The sequence below is a fragment of the Salvelinus namaycush genome, chromosome 19 (genome assembly GCF_016432855.1).
Source record: "Salvelinus namaycush isolate Seneca chromosome 19, SaNama_1.0, whole genome shotgun sequence".
NCBI lineage: Eukaryota > Metazoa > Chordata > Actinopteri > Salmoniformes > Salmonidae > Salvelinus > Salvelinus namaycush.
The window spans coordinates 32,384,445-32,405,354 of NC_052325.1; the positions used below are offsets into that span (position 1 = coordinate 32,384,445).

Consider the following 20,910-nt stretch of genomic DNA (forward strand, 5'->3'; position numbering starts at 1 on the left):
TGCACTATTCAGAAATCACTCGCCATTTCCTGGCTGCTAAAATTCTAATAGATCACCTAATTTCAGTTTATGTGACAAAACAAGCAAGTACAGTGCAGAGAATCATTGTATAATCTAAACCGCTGTGAAATATATTTTCCATAACCAAAAATGTTGTATTTTGAGTTGTTTAACGCTGGTGTACAAAACCAAAAGTTAAATACGCAAAACCGAAACTTAAAAACGAGAGGGATAGAAATAGCGCACATAGAACAGATCTACCGCTTTTTAGACTTGCTTTCAATGAGAATGACATATCTATAATTACATTTATATGAATTGTGTTTGGTCACCCAAGAAGGTATGTATTGCAGCTTAATTGCATACTATGATTGGTATACTGAATTAAAATTCAGACTAATGTCTGTGATTATGCAATCCCTTGTCAACACTGTGCTGTTTAGTAGGTCCACTGTCTAGCAAGAAACAAAAATAGTTATACAAAGGTATGAGTGCAAGTTTGCTATTGTCTTTCCTTTTGTTTAAAAATATATGACTGATTATTCAACTTTAGTAAGTTCTGTATACTCATTGCATAGGAATTTGTGCAGGTAGTAACACAGGCTCAGGTATAACACAGATATGACAACCGGGGGAGAAATCGCAGGTTGCCTTTTAGTTGAATTTTAACCTGGTTCCCTACACTTACCATTCTTCCCTTTTTCTCCAACCATTGTCGTGCATGGGCTATTGCTGAACTATCTGTCCCTGATGAGGAATGAACAGGACCAGGCTTATCATGGAAACTTTTTGGGAAAGCATCTGTGGGACACCCATGGTGCACAGTAAGGAATGAAATATTATCTTAAAGTCTGAGGTCTGGAACAGTTCTGAGTACATATCAAAACAAGAGTGTCATCTCCAGTGCGTAGTAACATGTGTGAAGGAAATTGCTTCACTAGGAGTGACTAACAGTAAATCATGTGGTTTCAATTAACAAGATTGAAAAAATACGTTGGATGTTTGTTTGTCTGTGTGTCTGTCTGTGTCTGCGTCTGTGTGTGTGTGTGTGTGTGTGTGTGTGTGTGTGTGTGTGTGTGTGTGTGTGTGTGTGTGTGTGTGTGTGTGTGTGTGTGTGTGTGTGTGTGTCTGTGTCTGTGTCTGTCTGTGTGTCTGTGTCTGTCTGCGTCTGTGTGTGTGTGTGTGTGTGTGTGTGTGTGTGTGTGTGTGTGTGTGTGTGTCTGTCTGTCTGTCTGTCTGTCTGTCTGTCTGTCTGTCTGTCTGTCTGTGTGTGTGTGTGTGTGCGTGTGCGCGTGTGCGTGTGTGTGCGTACTTTTGTCTGTGTCCTGTGATAAAGCACAGAGTGGACTCTTCTTGTCAGATAACAGTTTCCTGTCATCCAGAACAGACAGACTGTCCACACCTGGAGTTCCAACCCCAGATATGAGGCTTCATTCCTGGAAATGGACTCACCGTCTCCTGCCTCTCCTGGTGCTCTTCTCGGTTCTACTGTCCCACACTACAGCAGAGCAGCACTCAGACAGAAAGAGATACTACTATATTGCTGCTGTGAACATAGACTGGGACTACACAGCTAATGGACCACACAGGTAAAACTAAAAACTAGTTAATAGCTTTATATGAGATTTACTATATTCCTTTTTTTCTGTGAACTTTTGTCTTTGTGTTGGGTCCTGCATGTGAAGTTGAATCTCTTTGACCTCGCTAAGAGCAGTGTTAATTCAAGTGTTTGGCATATGCTGTTGACTACATTACAGATTTACTGAGTTGATTTGGCTCTTGTCTTCTTGGAGGGTGTATCGTGTAATTGTTTGATCTGGTGGATAGGTCATGGTAGCACCACAGTGCTCTCTCACTTGTGTTCCATTGAATGGAACATGGGACAAAATGAAACCTTACTGTTCTTTCTTTATATCATTGTGTATATGTCAAGTATCTCTATCAATTATGTGACGAGTACAGTCTGGTTAGAAGGCAATATTGTCCTCATTGGAAAAAGTTAGGCTTTAATAATTATGTTTTATGTTTTAACGTATAGTCAATACATTTACAATCTCCAGTCAAGTTCTTGATTATTATCACCTTTATGATGTGACCCTAGACTGGGGGATATAAAAGGATGTACATGATAATTATGTATTTACGTTACTGAATTATGTGTTGAATTTGTCTTTCTATATCATCCACTGTATGTTTTATATTGGGTCCTTTTCTGTTCATTCACTGTTTGTGTTTTTCCATTGTTGTCTAGGTCTGGCCCCTCCTATAGGAAAGTGGTGTACAGGGAGTATGACAAGGGATTCAAGCAGGCCAAGACCCATCCTTCCTGGCTAGGTAAATTCTGTTTATGCTTTGGCGTTTTCACCGTTGTCGGGTAAATTATGTGTATGAGTCTGGGCTATCCCACATACAGACTGTCTTTCATTAGTGAATGTTCCTATTTCCCCATACAGTCACAACCCCACCTCAAGTTCCCTCATGTACTGTATGTGTGTCTTTCAGAGTGGTTGGAATAAAGAGAACATTATATTTTCATTGGACCTTCTACTCCATCTTCTTTTCTGACCCAATGACAATGTATCATGTTGAATGATGAATTGAATTTTGCACAGCAAAATCAATGGTGTGAATTTAACTCTGAAAGTGTCAAATGTACACTATTGTCAGTGAACTGAACTGGTATTAAAATAATAATTTAGAAAGTTTTAAAAATGTAACTCTGTTGCCGTGTTCCCCATTTTACTTTTAAAGTTTTCAAAGGAACTCGATTCTGGTGTTTGCTTAGCTCTACTGTAGCGTAATACGCAACACCTACAGTGTAAAACGTAACACTTGATTTGGCGTAAAATGGACTCCCTTTGCTAAGTGCTGACTCTGTTACACTTTCTCAGTGTAAGAAATGAACACCTGTAGTTTTACAGTAAATCATTTTTGGCTGTTGTTTTAACACTGTATGGTGTAAAGTCTAATTTGCATATTTCCCAGGGTTCCTTTTCTTTTTGAGTAAATTGTATAGTTAACACCCATGACAGTATTTGTTAGTGACAGAGACATGGTTGTTGAATTATTTCCTACTTAAGGCCTGTAGTTTTCACCAAGTGATTTCCTGGATAAGCGTCATCATTAAAATTAAACTATAACAATACATTACATATATCATAAGCACTTATTTATTGGCTTAGTGGTGTTATGAACTTCTGGTTTACAAGCCACAGCAGGCCTGCAAGTCACATTATGCTGGCTTGTAAAGTGATATGTAATACCGATAGGAATCCAGCCAGAGTTAAGATATCCAATGGTTGGAATTTTCATTCACCTGCAACTTGCATTCAGAATGACTTTCAGGATTAGGACACTTCATGAAAAACACTACTTAAACCATTTATAGTGGAACAATCATTTCAGTAACAGGTGCAATACATCTAACTGATTGGATTAGTTTAGAAACATTTATTTTATTTATCTTTGTGTAGCATAAGATTAAGCAATCAATCAACGTACAGTACCAGTCAAAACTTTGGACACACCTACTCATTCCAGGGTTGTTCTTTATTTTTTACTATTTTCTACATTGTAGAATAATAGTGAATACATCTAAACTATGAAATAACACATGTGGAATCATGTAGTAACCAAAAAAGTGTTTAAAAAATTGAAATATATTTTATATTTGAGATTCTTCAAAGTAGCCACTCTTTGCCTTGATGACAGCTTTGCACACTCTTGGCAGTCTCTCAAAAGCTTCATGAGGTAGTCACCTGAAATGCATTTAAATTAAACGGTGTGACTTGTTCAAATTTATGGAAAAGCAGCCAACATGTGCTCAGCATATGTGGGAACTCCTTCAAGACTGTTGGAAAAGAATGTAAAGGGTGTGCAACACTGTCATCAAGGCAAAGGGTGGCTACTTTGAAGAATCTATTTTGATTTGTTTAACACTTTTTTGGTTACTACATGATTCCATATCAGTTATTTCATAGTTTTGATGTCTTCACTATTATTCTACTATGTAGAAAATAGTAAAAAATAAAGAAAAACCCTTGAATGACTAAGTGTGTACAAACATTTTACTGGTACTGTACATGCAAAAGCACAGATATTAAAAACAATCCTAAAAAAAAATAGCTGCAGTAGCATGCTGGGAAATATAATAATGCTAGGTGTGGTTTTGATGGGACCGTTTTAATCTCCACAGTATAAAACAATAACTATGGTTATTAACACCAACACTGAGTGTTAATGTCACTCTTAGAGTGCGAATTTAACTCCTGAATAAAGACTAGAAATGTTATACTGAAAAATAAACACTGGCCAATTTGCTGTGTGCTATAGCACCTTTAGTCACAAAGTGCTTTGCATTGTATGGGATGATATTGAGTCCACCACCACTAATGTGTAGGCTTTTAAAGGTCCTGAACAGTCATTCTGATTCCCAAGTAAAACAGAATTTTGAGTGACTAAAATATCACCAATAATATTGGTTTGGATAGTACTTTTTCTTCAATGGCTAACTACCAGGAAGTTCAAAAGACTGGCTGAGTGGGCAGGGAGCTTATATTCATGAGCTCTATGAGACACCTATGTCAAGCAACTTGGATGCAGTAAGAGGTGTTGCGGTAAAATCATCATGTAAATTTGGTGATGCACAAAGCAACTCAAACATCTCCCATTTGGCAAGTCTCTTGTGATGCGGTTCACAGAAGCACTGACGGATGTGTTGACTTGACAACTGCGTCAGCGTTTCGAATGACCCCCCCCTCTTTTGTTCCATGCTGGCTGAAGACCTAGCTAGCCAATAACTAGCAAACACCAGACACAGATGAAAGGGGAAACATATAAGTATCTTTGCCATAGATGAATATGGTAAACTTTTGCTGACACCCTACAGTCAAATTTTGACACCAGTAGGGTAGCTATAGAACTATATAAACCACTCCCCTCTGCAAAGACGCTATCTCTGATGTTGGTTACAAGGTGATACTTATTTAAATTAGGTAAGAGAATATCATGTTACCATAGGTGTATTAAAATGAGCGTTAGGATGATGTTACCCTAATAATGAATCCAAGTGTTTGACATGGGGGATGGGACCAGTAACTTTATCGTCAAACTTAATCAGTTTAGAAGCAACAGTCATTTTTCATACTTTGCTCATCATACTTTGATCTGGTTTCATCCAATTTCATGAAAACATGATTTTGACTGTTCAGAAAAGTAACTAAATTAGCAGCAAGAACATCCCTCTTAACCAATATGTTTTTGTTGTGTTTTGCAGGGCTCCTTGGGCCCACCATCCGTGGTCAAGAGGGAGAGACCATTGTGGTCATGTTCAAGAACATGGCGGATTGCCCTTACACCCTCCATGCCCACGGGATCGCTTACGGGAAGCAGTCAGAGGGTGGGTACAAACCAATGATGTCGTCTGTATTAACTGCCCTATCAGAGCTCATTGGTGGTTACTTTTGAATTGGGATTTTTTTGACAGGTATTCCCACAAAGTGTTCTCGTCCAGAATTCTACAGATATAATTTATTAAAATCTGTCGGAAATGTCCAACAATTTACAAGGCTAGCCATGGTTGTTGTCATCATGACTGTGGTAACTATGTGGAAACAGTGAGGTATTCTATCCCAGACAGATTCACCCATCCTGTGGCCTAGACAGTCATTGATGTGGTTGGAGAAGGGGACTTAGGGCATTTTGAATGTTATTCATTCAGTTAAGTACACATGTTGTGCAACACAAGCAGCTGTGTTTGGCCTTTTCATTAATATTAACCAGGACAGGCAGATTAACATACAAGCCAGTACTAAAGTCCAAAGGATACTCTCTAAAACCTGTGGAAATCCATGATTTCCCCTAATAAAGCCTTGGGGGGGGTTGAGAGATGAGTTTTGTAAATGCACAGTATTATTACTCTTTAATTCATTCTTAACTCAAAATTAATTGTGCCATTGCAAGGTTATGTAATATTGTAACAAGTGGCAGTAAATAGACCTCTTAAATTCACCAGATTGTCCTAGATTCTACATTTTTTTATGAAGATGGTTTGCATATTTTGGAGATTAGTCATTTGTTAAATGTTAACTGGGGTCACTGTAAATTGTACGTTTATTTAGAGTATAGGCGAATCAGGCCAGGTGACCAAGTTTTAACCTTGTACAACATCAAGACAAATTCTGATCATTAAATGGCAATTAAGTTCTTTCTCATTCTGCTTTATTTTATTATTATGAACCAAACATGTCTCCCTTTAGGCTCCCTGTACTTTGACAACACGTCTCAATTTGAGAAGGAAGATGATGCGGTGCCCCCTGGAGGTGAACACACATACTACTGGGAGGTGACATCAGACGTTGTCCCCCGGGCCGCAGACCCCTCCTGTCTCACCTACACCTACCTCTCCCACTTTGACATTGTCAAGGACTACAACTCAGGACTGATCGGCACCCTGCTCATCTGTAAAGCAGGTATGTAAATGTAAATGTGAAATGTATGAGGCCTATTCCTGACACAGTGCCATAAGTACCAAAACAACCATGTCAGTAAGTAACCAGAAAGAAATCAACTGAACCACCCTCTGTACCTCCCTCCAGGTAGTCTTGACGTGTCTGGAGAACAGGTGTTGTTCCACCAGGAATACGTCTTCCTCATGGGAGTGTTGGATGAGAGTAAGAGCTGGTATAAGCCAAAGATGGACAGTCCCACTGCCACTCAAAGCCACATCAAACACACAATCAATGGATACACCAACGGATCAGTGCCAGGTCAGTCAGTCAGATCCTCTCTCATCACTCTGAGTTCTGCTGATATCTACAGATAATGGTTGTTGTGCTTTAAGTCGTTTAGGTTGTCTGCTTTAGTTGTTCCATCCCAGCTGGTTATTGCTTGGAACTATTGCTTCCACCTAATCCTTTCTCAGATTCTATGGATATGGGGCGTGTAGTGGGCTCATTCCTTCCTCAAGTCTGTCCCCCTCCCTGTCTTCTCTCCATCTCCTCCTCCTGTCCCTCCCTTCCCCCCAGGTCTGACTGTCTGCGCCCACACCTCTGTCAGCCTGCACCTGGTGGGCATGAGTTCAGAGCCTGAGCTGTTCTCGGTGCACATCAACGGGCAGGTCCTGCAGCAGGCTGACCATCGGGTCTCCTCTGTGGGCCTGATCGCTGGCACTGCCACCAGCGCCAACATGACCGCCGTCAACACGGGCCGCTGGCTCCTCTCCTCACACACCAGCAAGCACCTGGAGGGTACGTGTCAATGGCTTGATGACCTTCATATAACCGAGCTACACTCTTAGAAAAAAGGGTGCCAAAACAGTTCTTTGGCTGTCCCCCTAGAATAACCCTTTTTGCAAAACATTTTTATTTTAAAGGGTTCAGCCCGAAGAACCATTTTAGGTTCTAGATAGAACCTATTTTTCCAAGTGTGTAGCATGTATTATATTTGCATATGGGTTCTGAGAATATGTGTGGTGTGAGATTTACTGTGATGGGCCACAGAGTAGATTGAAGTTTATTCAGATGTATTGTAGTGTATTGACATTTTGAAATGCACTTTGAATCAAGTTTGATTGATTGAATGTGTAATGTTCTATTCCCAACATGTTAAATCAACATGACCCTCCTGAACAAACTAACTTCTCTGCTGTTGTAGCTGGTATGCATGGCTTTGTAGAAGTGAGGAGCTGCGAGGGCTTTAACCCTCCCAAACGTAAGCTGACCATCAAGCAGAAACGAGAGAGCCAGGAGTGGACCTATTATATCGCAGCTGAGGAGGTTGTCTGGGACTACGCACCAAACATGCCAGAATACATTGACAGGTAAACAGCTTTACAGATATTTATTGACTTACTCATTTCGCTTTACTTTAGCCCACAATTATTTATCTATCTAAACTAAATTCAGCCAATTTAGAATTGGGAACAAATTCAGCTTAATACAGTAATAGATAATACCATCGTTGTATTTGTGACATGATCGCCACTTTGACATTCTCCATTAATCTGTTGACTAGTCTCAGTGTGACCTGACTTCCTGTGACATCACATCCTTTTCTCTCCATGTTTCTTTCAGTGACTTCAAGTTCAAGTATCTGAAGCGAAGTCCAGAGCGTATAGGCCAGAAGTATAAGAAGGCAGTGTACACGCAGTACAAAGATGCCAAGTTCACTGAGATGGCCGAAAACAAACAGAGGAAGATGGAGGTGGGCATCGTTGGCCCTGTCATCAGGGCGCAGATCCATGATGTCATCAAGGTGAGATACAAATGTTATATTTTCAAATGCCCACTTTTTTCATGTGCCCAATTCTTAAGTTGTTAAGATGTGTATTCTACCTTCTTCTCCAGGCAGGAACACTAAACTGTGTGTCCACAATTGTCTTTTGCCAGTGCCTTCTCAAGCATCTTTTCCCCACATTCACAGATTGTCTTTAAGAACATGGCCACACGGCCGTACAGCATCTACCCACACGGACTGACCATCGACAAAGTAGCAGAGGGGGCCAACTACCCAGCAGGAGGTAACCAGACCCATGGGGTTCAGCCTGGCGAGACACATACCTATGTGTGGCAGGTGATCGAAGAGGATGAACCTTTGGCAGGCGACTCGCAATGCCTGACACGTATGTACCACAGTGCAGTGAACACACCCCGAGACATCGCCTCAGGCCTAGTTGGGCCTCTGCTCATCTGCAAGAGCCAGTCCCTCAACAAGCGGAATGTGCAGGTACTACACTGATACAACTTATACTCAATTACTAATACATTACTTCTAAGGAACATGCAGGTACTATACTACTGCTACTTCATTACTACTACTGCACTACTATAACATTTTACTACTACTACATAGGTACTGCAACTGGCCTCTCTTCTCTACTAATGCCAGAACATAATTTAATACAATGTACTTTTACAGATTTGGGATGTACAGTGTTAAATGAAGCTTTGTCTCTGCAGCTGAAATCAGACAAAGAACAGCACGCCATGTTTACTGTTTTTGATGAGAATAAGAGCTGGTATCTAGACGACAACATTGCATCGTACAGTGAACCAGCAAAGGTCAAGAAAGAAGACCCAGAGTTTTATAAATCAAACGTTATGCATAGTGAGTATCGCTCCCCTTCATCAATACAATTCATACATTTTAGAGACAGGAATGGTCTGGTACAGCCAGAAGATTATTGAAATTGAGAAAGTGTATCATATACTAAATCTTTCCTCCTATCTAGAATGCACTCCACATAGAAGAATCACATTCATAAAAATCAACTGCCTATCACTGTCAAAAACTGTTCATATTCTGCTTCATATTCAGAATAATACTTTTCCAAAAATTTGACCACTTCCTTTATTGACTTAAATGGTATAATTTCCTCCCCCAGCGATTAACGGTTACGTGTTTGAGAGTGGTCAGCTGCTGGGCTTCTGCAATGGTGAGATTGTGACGTGGCACGTGTCCAGTGTTGGAGAGCAGGACTACATCCAGACTGCAACCTTCTACGGTCACACTTTCGACTTGAACGATCAGACTGAGGACTTCCTCAGCCTGTTCCCCATGACTGGAGAGACCATCACCATGAACATGGATAACATTGGTGAGTCAGCGGTTAATGAGTTAACTGGTCATACACTCCACACACTCAACTCCCAAACCTCTAACCCTTAGTTCTACAAGATACAATAGATAGGTTAGTGGTGGAAAATGCATTTGGGTCTAAACCGTCAACTCTACAGCAGGCACAATACAGGATTAAGATGATGTAAAATGTTTCCTTTTGTTACGATTCAAAGACTAAATATGGTCTGTTCTTTTGTTAGGTGTTTGGCTGCTGGCTTCCATGAACTCCCATGAGACCACCAAGGGAATGCGTGTGAAGTTCAGAGACGTGGAGTGCTTCCGAGACTACATCTATGAGTACGAGACAATGACGGAGACAGAGATGGATCCGAAGGTCAGCGCTAACTTCTCCATCTGGAAACCCATGGATATTAACGAGGCGAAAGATAAGGAGAAGAAGGATGAGGTGAAAGAGAAAAAGAATACGGTGGAGACTGATGATTATACAGCAGGCTGGGCTGATTTTCTGTATCTTAGGTCAATCAAGAAAAAGACGAATGAGACGGACGTGGAGATGTTGGATCTCTCTATGTACGACTACGATAGCGTTGATGTGCCTGATCCCGACGGAGACGCGAATGCAAACCACACCTCATCCTCTTATGATGCACCTACAAACACGTCATTGGTCGAGAGGGAGACGATTGACGGAGGCAACTTTACGACAAAGGCTTTGTTGAACAAGAGCATAATTGAGAATGTAACAGAAGCGCTGAACTTTACTACAGATCAGTTAGACTCAAATCTTAACAGCTCCTCAATGGCTGAGACTGAATCAAAGAACATAACAGTTAATAACAACAGTTTATCATTTGTAGACAGCAACATCACTTCAGTAAGTACCAATAGTACAGAAGTTACAGCAACCAAAGCCTCACCAGGTCCGTTCAACAATAGCTCAAAGGCTGAGAGTGAGAGAGTGATGCAGATCAGAGGTGATTGGGCCACTGTGAATAGCACCTCAAAAGTTGAAGCATTAGTGGAAGAGTTGGAGGGAAGGATTACTCGAGGCGATGTCTTCTCTTACTCTGTGCCTCTTCCCGACCCCTCTTCCAACACTACAGAAGAGAACAAGGGGATTGGCGCCAACGATATTGTACTCCTGGGCAGAGAGTCTACAACTGCTTCATCCAATGAAAACGGTACAGCTTCAAATTCATCTCAGAATATAACCAACCAATCAGAGAGTGTGGTGAGTGCTGAAGTTGCAGAGTTAATTTTTACCTTGGTGGAAGAACACAACATGACCAACTTTGACCTTGAAACTGAGGATAGTGGTAACATAACCGTGAACGGTTCATTGGACACCAACACCACCACTGAGCAAGGAAATGGTACTTATTTCTCTGACGCCACGTCCACACCTGGCAACTTCAGCAGTGTGGTGCCACAAAATGGCAAACAACCATCAGACATTGAAACATTCTCTGACATAGTGCCAAAACAAAATGGCACAGCAAACACTTCTGGTTTGAACCACTGGAATTCATCAGAGGAGACTAGTTCTGAGAGTAAAAAGAACACCGCTGTGCCGGATGCTGTTGTAGAGTTGTCCTCAGAAAGCTCAGAATTCTCTAATGAGACTACTGACGCTAATCCTGCTGCGGCAAATCTGTCACTGTCAACCAATCAGCAGCCAGACAGCAGCTCGGAGGACATTCTATCCCAGAGTTCCGAGAGCTCTAAGGAGGAAGTGGTAATCTACCTGAGAAACAACAGGAGTGAGGTCATCCGCACCATCTCCGTTGACCTGCAGGGGGAGCACTGGGGCTATGAGGGGACACACGAGATGGTCCCAATGGAGATGCCAGATCACATGACGAAATATATTGGAAACGAGCTCCCAGAGCCGCCAAATACGCTGGAACCAAGCCCAACTCCGGAAATGCGGAAACCCAACATCAAGGTCGTCCACCGCAGACAAAGACCCCGTAAAGGCTATGCCATGAAAACCAAGAAGAAGAAGGAGTACAAGCCCCAGCCTCCGAGAGGCCGCAGTTTCTCCCCCAGGGGTTTCAAACCCCCTCCTATCACCGGTCAAACCCCCAGAGGGACCCGACCCATTTCCAGCGAGGAGGACTTCTCAAACAAAGCCATTGTGATTGGCGTGCCACGACCTGACTTCAGCGACTATGATATTTATGTCCAGAGTGAGGGCGGTGATGACCCGGATGCTGTCCTAGACATGGCAGCGGTTAGTGCTGCAGAGGAGTATGAGTACGTCGACTACATTGACCCATACAAAGAGAAGGAGGACATGCATGACCTAACTCTGGATGAGAATGCAAAATATTTCCTCAAAATGGCGGGAGATAACGTGAGGACATACTTTATTACTGCGGAGGAGGTGCAGTGGGACTACGGGGGCTATGGACAGAAGTAAGGATAAAATAGTGGATGGGGCTGAGGTGTGGGATGTATTGGGAAAATGTAATCTCCCTTGTTTATTGTTCTATGTGCTCAAATGATATTTTTCTGACTGGAATTATGCATACCTTCTTTTTTATTCAATAAAACCTTTGTCTTTTGTCTCTCCACAACAGGAGGATGGATAAGGCACAGAAAACCGACAGTCTGTCCACAAGATTCTCCAAGGTAGTGTTCCGAGGTTACCTGGACAGCACATTCAGCACGCCAGACATCCGGGGGGAGATGGACGAACACCTGGGCATCCTGGGGCCAGTCATCAAGGCAGAGGTTGGACAGACCATAATGGTAAGACAGGAAACCCTGAGGGCTACCTTTTGCTCATTTTTGCATGAATCTACTGTAGGTGAGTTGTGCCCATGATCATGAATAATGGACCATGTAATCAAACTGATGTTCCTGGTCTGTAGGTATCACAGTATTTTTCAGGAAATTAAATGTGTGTCCTTGGTCTGTAGGTATTTTTCAGGAACCTGGCTAGCCGCCCGTACTCCTTGCACGCCAATGGGGTTTCCTACACCAAGCAGACAGAGGGGTTGTCCTACGAGGACGAGTCCAAGTACTGGTACAAGTATGACAACGAGGTCCAGCCCAACACCACATACACATACCTCTGGAAGGTCAACGCCAATGTCGGACCCACCGGAGACGACTCTGACTGTCGCACCTGGGCCTACTACTCTGGGGTTAACCCTGTGAGTAAACACTTACCTTCTGATGGTTTAGTTAATTAACGTAGCTGATACAACATCACTATTTTCTATGTATAGTCCCTTTTGTGCTTCTGAGGTATTTCATGTGATAACTCTGTGTTGACGTGTGATGTCTTGTCCTCTGAAGCACCTCCTACACTAACCTGGTGTGTCTTTGTGATCTGTTGAGGGATATTCCAATAATATAGTGTTTGATTGTTTGTTTTCTCTCGTCTCATCCAGGAGAAAGATATAAACTCTGGTCTGATTGGGCCATTGCTGGTGTGTCGTAAGGGCACTCTGAGCACGAAGGCAGTGGACATGAGGGAGTTCATGCTCCTCTTCATGACCTTCGATGAGTCCAAGAGCTGGTACTACGAGAAGAACCATGAGATAATGGAGAGGAAGAACAAACGAGCCAGGGTGATGGACCATGACTTCAGCGATAACCTCAAGTTCAGCGGTAGGCACCTTCTAATCTAACACCATTAGATAATTAATCGTAGGATAACTGACTAGTGGGTCATGGCTGGTCCCTCCTGGATCGAGTCTTGATTTGGGATTTTTGGTTGTAAAATCATGATATGAGTAATGAACAACAGAGACAAATTTACAAAACAGAGATTGTTTAATCGTTAATTTTTGGGGGGTTGTGTGTATGTTGGGGGGGGGCAGCCATCAACGGAATCATATTCAGTCTGAAGGGTCTGAGGATGTACACTAACCAGACGGTCCGCTGGCACCTCTTCAACATGGGATCTCCCAGAGACCTCCACAGTGTTCACTTCCACGGCCAGACCTTCATCCACAAACAGACCAGGGACCACACCCAGGCTGTCTACCCACTGCTGCCTGGTGAGAACTTTACTGGATGGATAGATGACATGTTTTGTCACATTTATGTGACACATTGCTACTGTTAGGGCAAAATGGTTCTAATGCTATGTAAATGCTTGAGTTGAAAAGTATTATATGTACTGTAAATATTTGAGTGGGAAAACACTGTTGTTTAACTTAGCGTAGGCTGTGAGAAGTGATTAGAGCCTGTTCTTGTTTGTACAATGCTTGAAAGAAGTGGAGCCAAGTCCTGCTATCTCTCGTGTAACCTTGCCTCCCCCTCAGAGAGGCAAGCAGCTCTTTGTGTAGAAGAAGTATATAATGACTGTGTGACTCTGTATCCTTTGAGTTCCTCTCCGAGTGTGATCTCGTCTGCAATTGCTTGAATAAACTCTTATTAACTGGACAATTATCCCTACCTGATCCTTGGAAAGAGTTTTCCTCAACACTACTAACCTGCTCTGGTTTTGTTTCCCAGGGGGCTTTGCAACTCTGGAGATGTTGCCATCCAAGCCGGGGCTGTGGCAGCTGGAGTCAGAGGTTGGACTCTCCCAACAGAGAGGGATGCAGACCCTCTTCCTGGTTCTAGATAATAGTACGACCCACTCAAAAGCACTTATGCTAATGGAACCAATTTCTCAATGCCACATGTAACAGCAAAGGTGTGATGTCCATCTCAACTCCTAGAGAGTCGTTTTTACTGCTAGTGTCAATGCTTATTGAGTGAATTGACTCAAGCCAAGTCATATCAACAGTCATTATCCCAAAGAATCAGTCCCATAATAAAATCTGTTTGTGTTTTCCAGAGTGTTACCATCCACTGGGTCTGATTTCTGGGAGCGTCAAAGACAACCAGATCACAGCGAACGACAAAAGAGGTATCCTTACACTCAGTATCCCTCTGCATACCTCCACTCTGTATCCCTCCACCCTCTAGATGTTGGGTGCTTAATCAGAAATAATACTACCAACTGACATCTAGCCTTCCAAGTTAGATGTCCTTCAGTGATGTTTTTACTTTTACTGTTGAAAAAGCAACATTCCAAGTATGAATACAGTAAAGTATGCACACTAAAGGATAAAGGATAGACACTTCAAGGAATTGGTCTGAATCCATGACATCATCAGCCTCCCCGCTTGCTTGAGGAACAATAGATAACAAAAGAGGAATTGCCCATCCCCCACTTCTGCCATGACATACCTGGACCACCTATTGAGATGTGCCTTTTGTTTAGTAAATGGGCTAAATCAGGGTCACACTTAGTAGTCTTAAACAAATCTACTTTGAAACAAAAGTGAACACCTCACACACATGGTTATGGGCTTCAAAACAAGAAGACACCTGTACCATGTCAGATATGGAGTTGAAATGGATTACATTTTGAGTTTGCATCTCAATATTACACTTGACATACATCACAGAAGACTGGTATGTAACAAAACCGTTTGACACAGAAACACCGGATTTTCTGTGTTTTATTTTATTTTATGTTTATTAATGATGAAATTATGAAAAATATGAATAACATTCCACCCATGAGGCCACTAGGTCATTTGACTGCAGGAAAGGGCTACATGAGGTGAAAATGAGACTGGAGTGCCACTTTAACAGTTGCAGTGTTTTACCCAGAGGATGCTGGTGGGAGGAGCTATAGGAGGATGGCCTCATTGTAATGGCTGGAATGGAATAAATGGAACGGTATCAAACACATCAAAGATATGGAAACCACACCACTCCGTTCCATTAATTCCATTCCAGACATTACAATGAGCCCATCTTCCAATAGTTCCTCCCATCAGCCTCCGCTGGTTTCACCCTCTAACTAACTTATTTCTCCTTATGCAGGCTACTGGGAGCCCCATCTGGCCAGACTGAACAACCAAGGCAAATACAATGCATGGAGTACAGACAAGACAGGCAGCTGGATACAGGTACATAACCTCACCTCTCAGGGAATACATGTGGTGTCTGCAATATTATGTAGCTGGTGAGCAGTGAGCATGTATTCCTCAAAGTTTCCTACAGGTGGCAGCATAATCATATCATTACAGCGTCTTTGTGGGGATATACTCTGTTGATGTGGGGTCACATGAGTGTCATGCATTGGGTCCTGAGTATTTCCTGACCCTGTAAACTTGGTAGGTGAGGTTTATGTGTCTCAACTTAAGCCTGGGTGGTGATATCTATTTGATGACACCTGTAGTGATGCCTACTGTGACCATTGACCTGTAGGTAGACTTTCAGAGGCCCGTGGTGATCAGTCAGGTAGCGACACAGGGCGCCAAGCAGATGTTCTCCTCCCACTACATGGTCAACTACACCATATCCTACAGCACGGACAAGAAGAAGTGGATCTACTACAAGGGAGACAGCAACGAGTTCAGGATGGTGAGGAGTACATCTGTAGAACAGCATGGTTGGAGAGCAATGGAATACATGTAACGGGATTATGTATTTACATTCTAACATTGCTGTTATTCTAGTTATATGTACTGCGTTATATTTACATTTTCAAAAATCAGAGATACTTCTGGTCATCTGAAATTATACTTTTGATAGATACTTTTGAATTTGATCATTGCTATGACTGCTAAATATACAGAGATACAGTACATATGACGATATATGTTTTTAATCCAAATGTTTTTCTTCCATTCTCCAGACGTTCACTGGTAACCAGGAACCTCATCAGGTGAAGGTCAACACCCTCTTCCCTCCCCTGATTTGTCGGTTTATCAGACTTCACCCTCTCCACTCCCACAACTCGCCCATGGTCCGCATGGAGTACTACGGCTGTGAGCTGGACGGTGAGCGATGATGATGATGTTGTTGTTGTTGATGATGGTGATGATGACGATGATAATGATGATGATAATGATGATGGGTAGCATTCCTACTGTTTAATGTGATGTTAGCATCCAAGCCTATGTTTGAGCACAAATATTTCCCAATAAACGTGCAATAAAGTGAATGTATTCTAATTCCCTCCATCAGGTTGTTCAGTGCCTCTGGGTATGGAGAGCAGTCGGATAGAGGACCATCGTATCACTGCCAGCTCTACAGCCTCCAGCTGGTACTCTGGTTCCTGGCAAGCCTCACTGGCACGACTCAACACACAGGGCACCATCAACGCTTGGCAGGCCAAGGTATGCTAACACACACAGGTCCATGTAGGCACATGGTACGCTAACACACACACACACACACACACACACACACACACACACACACACACACACACACACACACACACACACACACACACACACACACACACATATATACCTGTATGTATAAACTAATGTGGGCACACTCACCATTCCAGGTCAGTCATCCCTCTGTCCCCCCCTGTCTCCCCCCAGAATAACAACGTGAACCAGTGGCTGCAGGTGGAGCTGGCCCAGGTAAAGAAGATCACAGGTATCATAACGCAGGGGGCCAAGTCCCTGGGCACGGAGATGTACGTCATCTGCTACACTCTGGAGTACAGCGATGATGGACTACACTGGATGAAGTACACTGACGATGATGACAACATGTCAAAGGTAGGATTGTCAGGCAAAAGGGTTATGCGATGGTATTAAGCGATGGTATTGAGGGTTATTTTACAGTCCTGCTGTTAATTCTCTATCCAAGCTATCGCTAATAAGTATTAATCTGATAATATTATTACATGAAGATTTCAAAATACTGACATGCTGTCTTCCACTCTCCCGGCAGACTTTCCCCGGCAACACGGATAACAATGGCCATGTGAAGAACTACATCTATCCTCCAATCTTCTCTCGCTTTATCAGAGTCATCCCTCAGAGCTGGAAGACCTCCATCACGCTCAGGATAGAACTGCTGGGCTGTGATTTTGAATGATGGACACACACACATCCAAGATGCAAGAATCACATTTCTACTTTAAGATCTTCACGCACATCCAAACGTCAGGTGCGTGCAGTAACCCAAACCGTCCCATAAATGACGAACTGATGTCAAAGGGAAATTTGAGGGAAATTCGAGGGAAGTATGAGTAATGTGCACGTTTCTCAGATTGGGATTCAGCTCTTAGCTCATATAGGATACAGACAATAATACTGCTTTATACATAAGAAAGTAGCCTAAAGCTTAGCAGATAGTAAAATACATATTGCTGTATGTCGTCTTTATACTTTGTATGTTGTATCATAATTGAACATGAATGTAATGTAAATAATGTAAGTAGTACTCAGAGTATTTAGTTAGTTTTGTCAATAAAAAATCTATTGTTGCTCATATTTTGTCAGTCACTGTACCTCATTCTAGGATTGTGGCACGTTGTATGAAACTGTGGAAGCATAAAACATACTTTTTCGTAATACTACATTCTACCATGCTATCATTTGGTCAAATTGTGAATTGACCCCAACCCTGAGGGAGTGAGTAGACAGAGAGAAAAGGTGGATGGTAGAGACTCCCTGTCATTGTAGGCGTGTGAACAGGAGAGATCTCCCAGCCCGTGGGGTGAAGGTGTCAGAGAGATAATCCCCTCTGTGGGGGTATATGTCACACCTCGGACATATATATCACATGAAGTTTCACGCTGATAAAAACATGAGATTTCACAGGTGATACCCTGCAAACACAAATCTGTTATGATACACACAGTGTTTTCAACTTACAGATTTGACTACATCGTGCATGTTTTTTAATACAGAAATTATTATTCATTATTTCCTTACCTGGGATTTGAACTCACAACTCCTTGGTTCACTGCAGTCAAATCGTCCTGCTGCGCCACAATGTCTGTGTCAATGACTAATTTCACCTGTATTCCTACACATCTCAGCTTTGTTAAAAATACACTCAAGAATAACAAGTATTTTTATCATAGTGATTCAGGTGTAACATTAAAGCAGAATAATATGCCCAACCAACATTATACAGAAAACCCTCAAATTGCTGAAATAAGTAAATGTAATCAATGATGAGAGAAAAGTCAGAATAAAGTTTTCACTATATATTTTACCTCTTGGTGATGTCATTCGGAAATATAATGTTAACGTCACTGCTATGCAAGCTGTACATTTCGATGAAACATGGTGAAGCCCCAAAATTGCCTGTGTTTCAGACATAAGGAAGTGGATGGTGGCAAATGTTTTACTTTTAAATTTGGACAAAACAGAGATGCTTGTTCTAGGTCTCAAGAAACAAAGAGATCTTCTGTTGAATCTGACAATTAATCTTGACGGTTGTACAGTCGTCTCAAATAAAACTATGAAGGACCTCGGCGTTACTCTGGACCCTGATCTCTCCTTGAACGAAAATATCAAGAATATTTCAAGGACAGCTTTTTCCATCTTTGTAACATTGCAAAAATCTGAAACTTTTTGTCTAAAAATGATGCAGAAAAGCTAATCCATGCCTGTGTCACTTCTAAATTAGACTTCTGAAATGCTCTACTTTCCAGCTACCCGGATAAAGCACACCCACTTCTGTTTAGCAGTTAGTGCTAAAATCACAATCCCAGTGGGTCAAAAGTTTACATACACTCAATTAGTATTTGCTAGCATTGCCTTTAAATTGCCTAACTTGGGTCAAACGTTTCGGGTAACCTTCCACAAGCTTCCCACAATAAGTTGGGTGAATTTTGGCCCATTCCTCCTGACAGAGCTGGTGTAACTTAGTCAGGTTTGTAGGCCTCCTTGCTCGCACACCCTTTTTCAGTTCTGCCCACAAATTGTCTTAGGATTGAGGTCAGGGCTTTGTGATGGCCACTCCAATACCTTGACTTTGTTGTCCTTAAAACCTCTTTGGGAAAGGCCCCATCTCGACAACATCCGGTGAAATTGCAGAGCGCAAAATTCAAAATACAAAAATCGTAATATTAAACATTCATGAAAATACAAGTGTCTTACATCGTTTAAAAGCTTAACTTCTTGTTAGTCCAGCCGCTTTGTCAGATTTCAAAAAGGCTTTATGGCGAAAGCATACCATGTGATTATCTGAGGACAGTGCCTCGTGTACAAAAGCATGAAAAACATTTTCCAAACAAGCAGAGGCGTCACAAAAGTCAGAAATAGCGATAAAATAAATCACTTACCTTTGAAGATCTTCCTCTGGTTGCAATCCCAAGGGTCCCAGCTACATAACAAATGGTCGTTTTGTTCGATAAAGTCCTTCTTTATATCCCCAAAAAGTCAGTTTAGTTGGCGCGCTTGATTCAGTAATCTAACTGTTCCCCCTCGTTCAAAAATGCATACAAAGAAATCCCAAAAGTAACCAATAAACTTTGTCCAAACAAGTCAAGCAATGTTTCTAATCAATCCTCAGGTACCCTAATATGTAAATAAACTATCAAATTTAAGACGGAGATGTTCATTACCGGAGATAAATAATGAAGTGCGCTCATCAACGCGCGCCACAAGACTACAGTCAAAAGGAGAGCCACCTAGAAAAACTACAAATTCTAGCTCATTTTTCAAAAAACAAGCCTGAAACTCTTTCTAAAGACTGTTGACATCTAGTGGAAGCCCTAGTAATTGCAATCTGGGAGGTATTCCTTTGATTTTCACATAAACAAGCATTTGAATGGGCAGACACCTCAAAAAATATATATTCCGGATGGATCCTCCTCGAGTTTTCGGCCTGCCATATCAGTTCTGTTATACTCACAGACATTATTTTAACAGTTTTAGAAACTTCAGTGTTTTCTATCCAATAGTACCAATTATATGCATATCCTAGCTTCTGGGCCTGAGTAACAGGCAGTTTACTTTGGGCACCTCAGTCATCCAAACTTCCGAATACTGCCCCCTATCCCAAAGAAGTTGAGCCATTTTGCCACAACTTTGGAAGTATGCTTGGGGTCATTGTCCATTTGGAAGACCCATTTGCAACCAAGCTTTAACTTCCTGACTGATTGAGATGTTGCTTCAATATATCCACATAATTTTCCTCCTCATGATGCCATCTATTTTGTGAAGTGCACCAGTCCCTCCTGCAGCAAAGCACCCCCACAACATGATGCTGCCACCCCCGTGCTTCATGGTTGGGATGGTGTTCTTCGGCTTGCAAGCCTCCCCCTTTTTCCTCCAAACATAACGATGGTCATTATGGCCAAACAGTTTATTTTTGTTTCATCAGACCAGAGGACATTTCTCCAAAAAGTACGATCTTTGTCCCCATGTGCAGTTGCAAACCGTAGTCTGGCTTTTTTTATGGCGGTTTTGGAGCAGTGGCTTCTTCCTTGCTGAGCGGCCTTTCAGGTTATGTCGATAAAGTACTTGTTTTACTGTGGATATAGATATTTTTGTACCTGTTTCCTCCAGCATCTTCACAAGGTCCTTTGCTGTTGTTCTGGGATTG

At 42.0% G+C, this 20,910-nt stretch overlaps 1 protein-coding gene across 2 annotated transcripts; it reads left to right on the forward strand.

Moving 5' to 3' along the window:
* The first annotated feature begins 298 nt into the window (after nucleotides 1-298).
* Nucleotides 299-17,840, forward strand: f5 (coagulation factor V). 2 transcript variants are annotated; one of them, XM_039014847.1, is made up of 26 exons: nucleotides 299-340; nucleotides 766-824; nucleotides 1,383-1,589; nucleotides 2,252-2,334; nucleotides 5,276-5,398; nucleotides 6,258-6,470; nucleotides 6,597-6,767; nucleotides 7,026-7,247; nucleotides 7,654-7,819; nucleotides 8,073-8,253; nucleotides 8,422-8,724; nucleotides 8,958-9,105; nucleotides 9,383-9,595; nucleotides 9,819-11,997; nucleotides 12,162-12,333; nucleotides 12,504-12,740; nucleotides 12,981-13,200; nucleotides 13,413-13,592; nucleotides 14,053-14,169; nucleotides 14,381-14,452; nucleotides 15,421-15,506; nucleotides 15,808-15,963; nucleotides 16,238-16,382; nucleotides 16,570-16,721; nucleotides 16,938-17,120; nucleotides 17,296-17,840. In XM_039014847.1, exons 1-26 carry the CDS (start codon nucleotides 314-316, stop codon nucleotides 17,440-17,442), a joined length of 6,162 nt encoding a protein of 2,053 aa, XP_038870775.1. In that variant the 5' UTR covers nucleotides 299-313; the 3' UTR covers nucleotides 17,443-17,840. The 2 variants fall into 2 exon arrangements, 1 of the variants encoding a protein (XP_038870775.1); XR_005478587.1 differs by lacking the exons at nucleotides 15,808-15,963; nucleotides 16,238-16,382; nucleotides 16,570-16,721; nucleotides 16,938-17,120; nucleotides 17,296-17,840 and having other exon boundaries at nucleotides 14,053-14,236; nucleotides 15,421-15,438.
* The last annotated feature ends 3,070 nt before the right edge of the window (nucleotides 17,841-20,910 follow it).

What these genes read in the sequence shown, in the direction of transcription:
- f5 (XM_039014847.1), top strand. Translation starts at nt 314, where the DNA reads ATGAATTGTGTTTGGTCACCCAAGAAG. An exon ending in CACCAGCAAGCACCTGGAGG is followed by an intron (nt 7,248 to 7,653) that starts GTACGTGTCAAT and finishes CTGCTGTTGTAG; the next exon opens with CTGGTATGCATGGCTTTGTA. An exon ending in TGTCTACCCACTGCTGCCTG is followed by an intron (nt 13,593 to 14,052) that starts GTGAGAACTTTA and finishes TTTGTTTCCCAG; the next exon opens with GGGGCTTTGCAACTCTGGAG.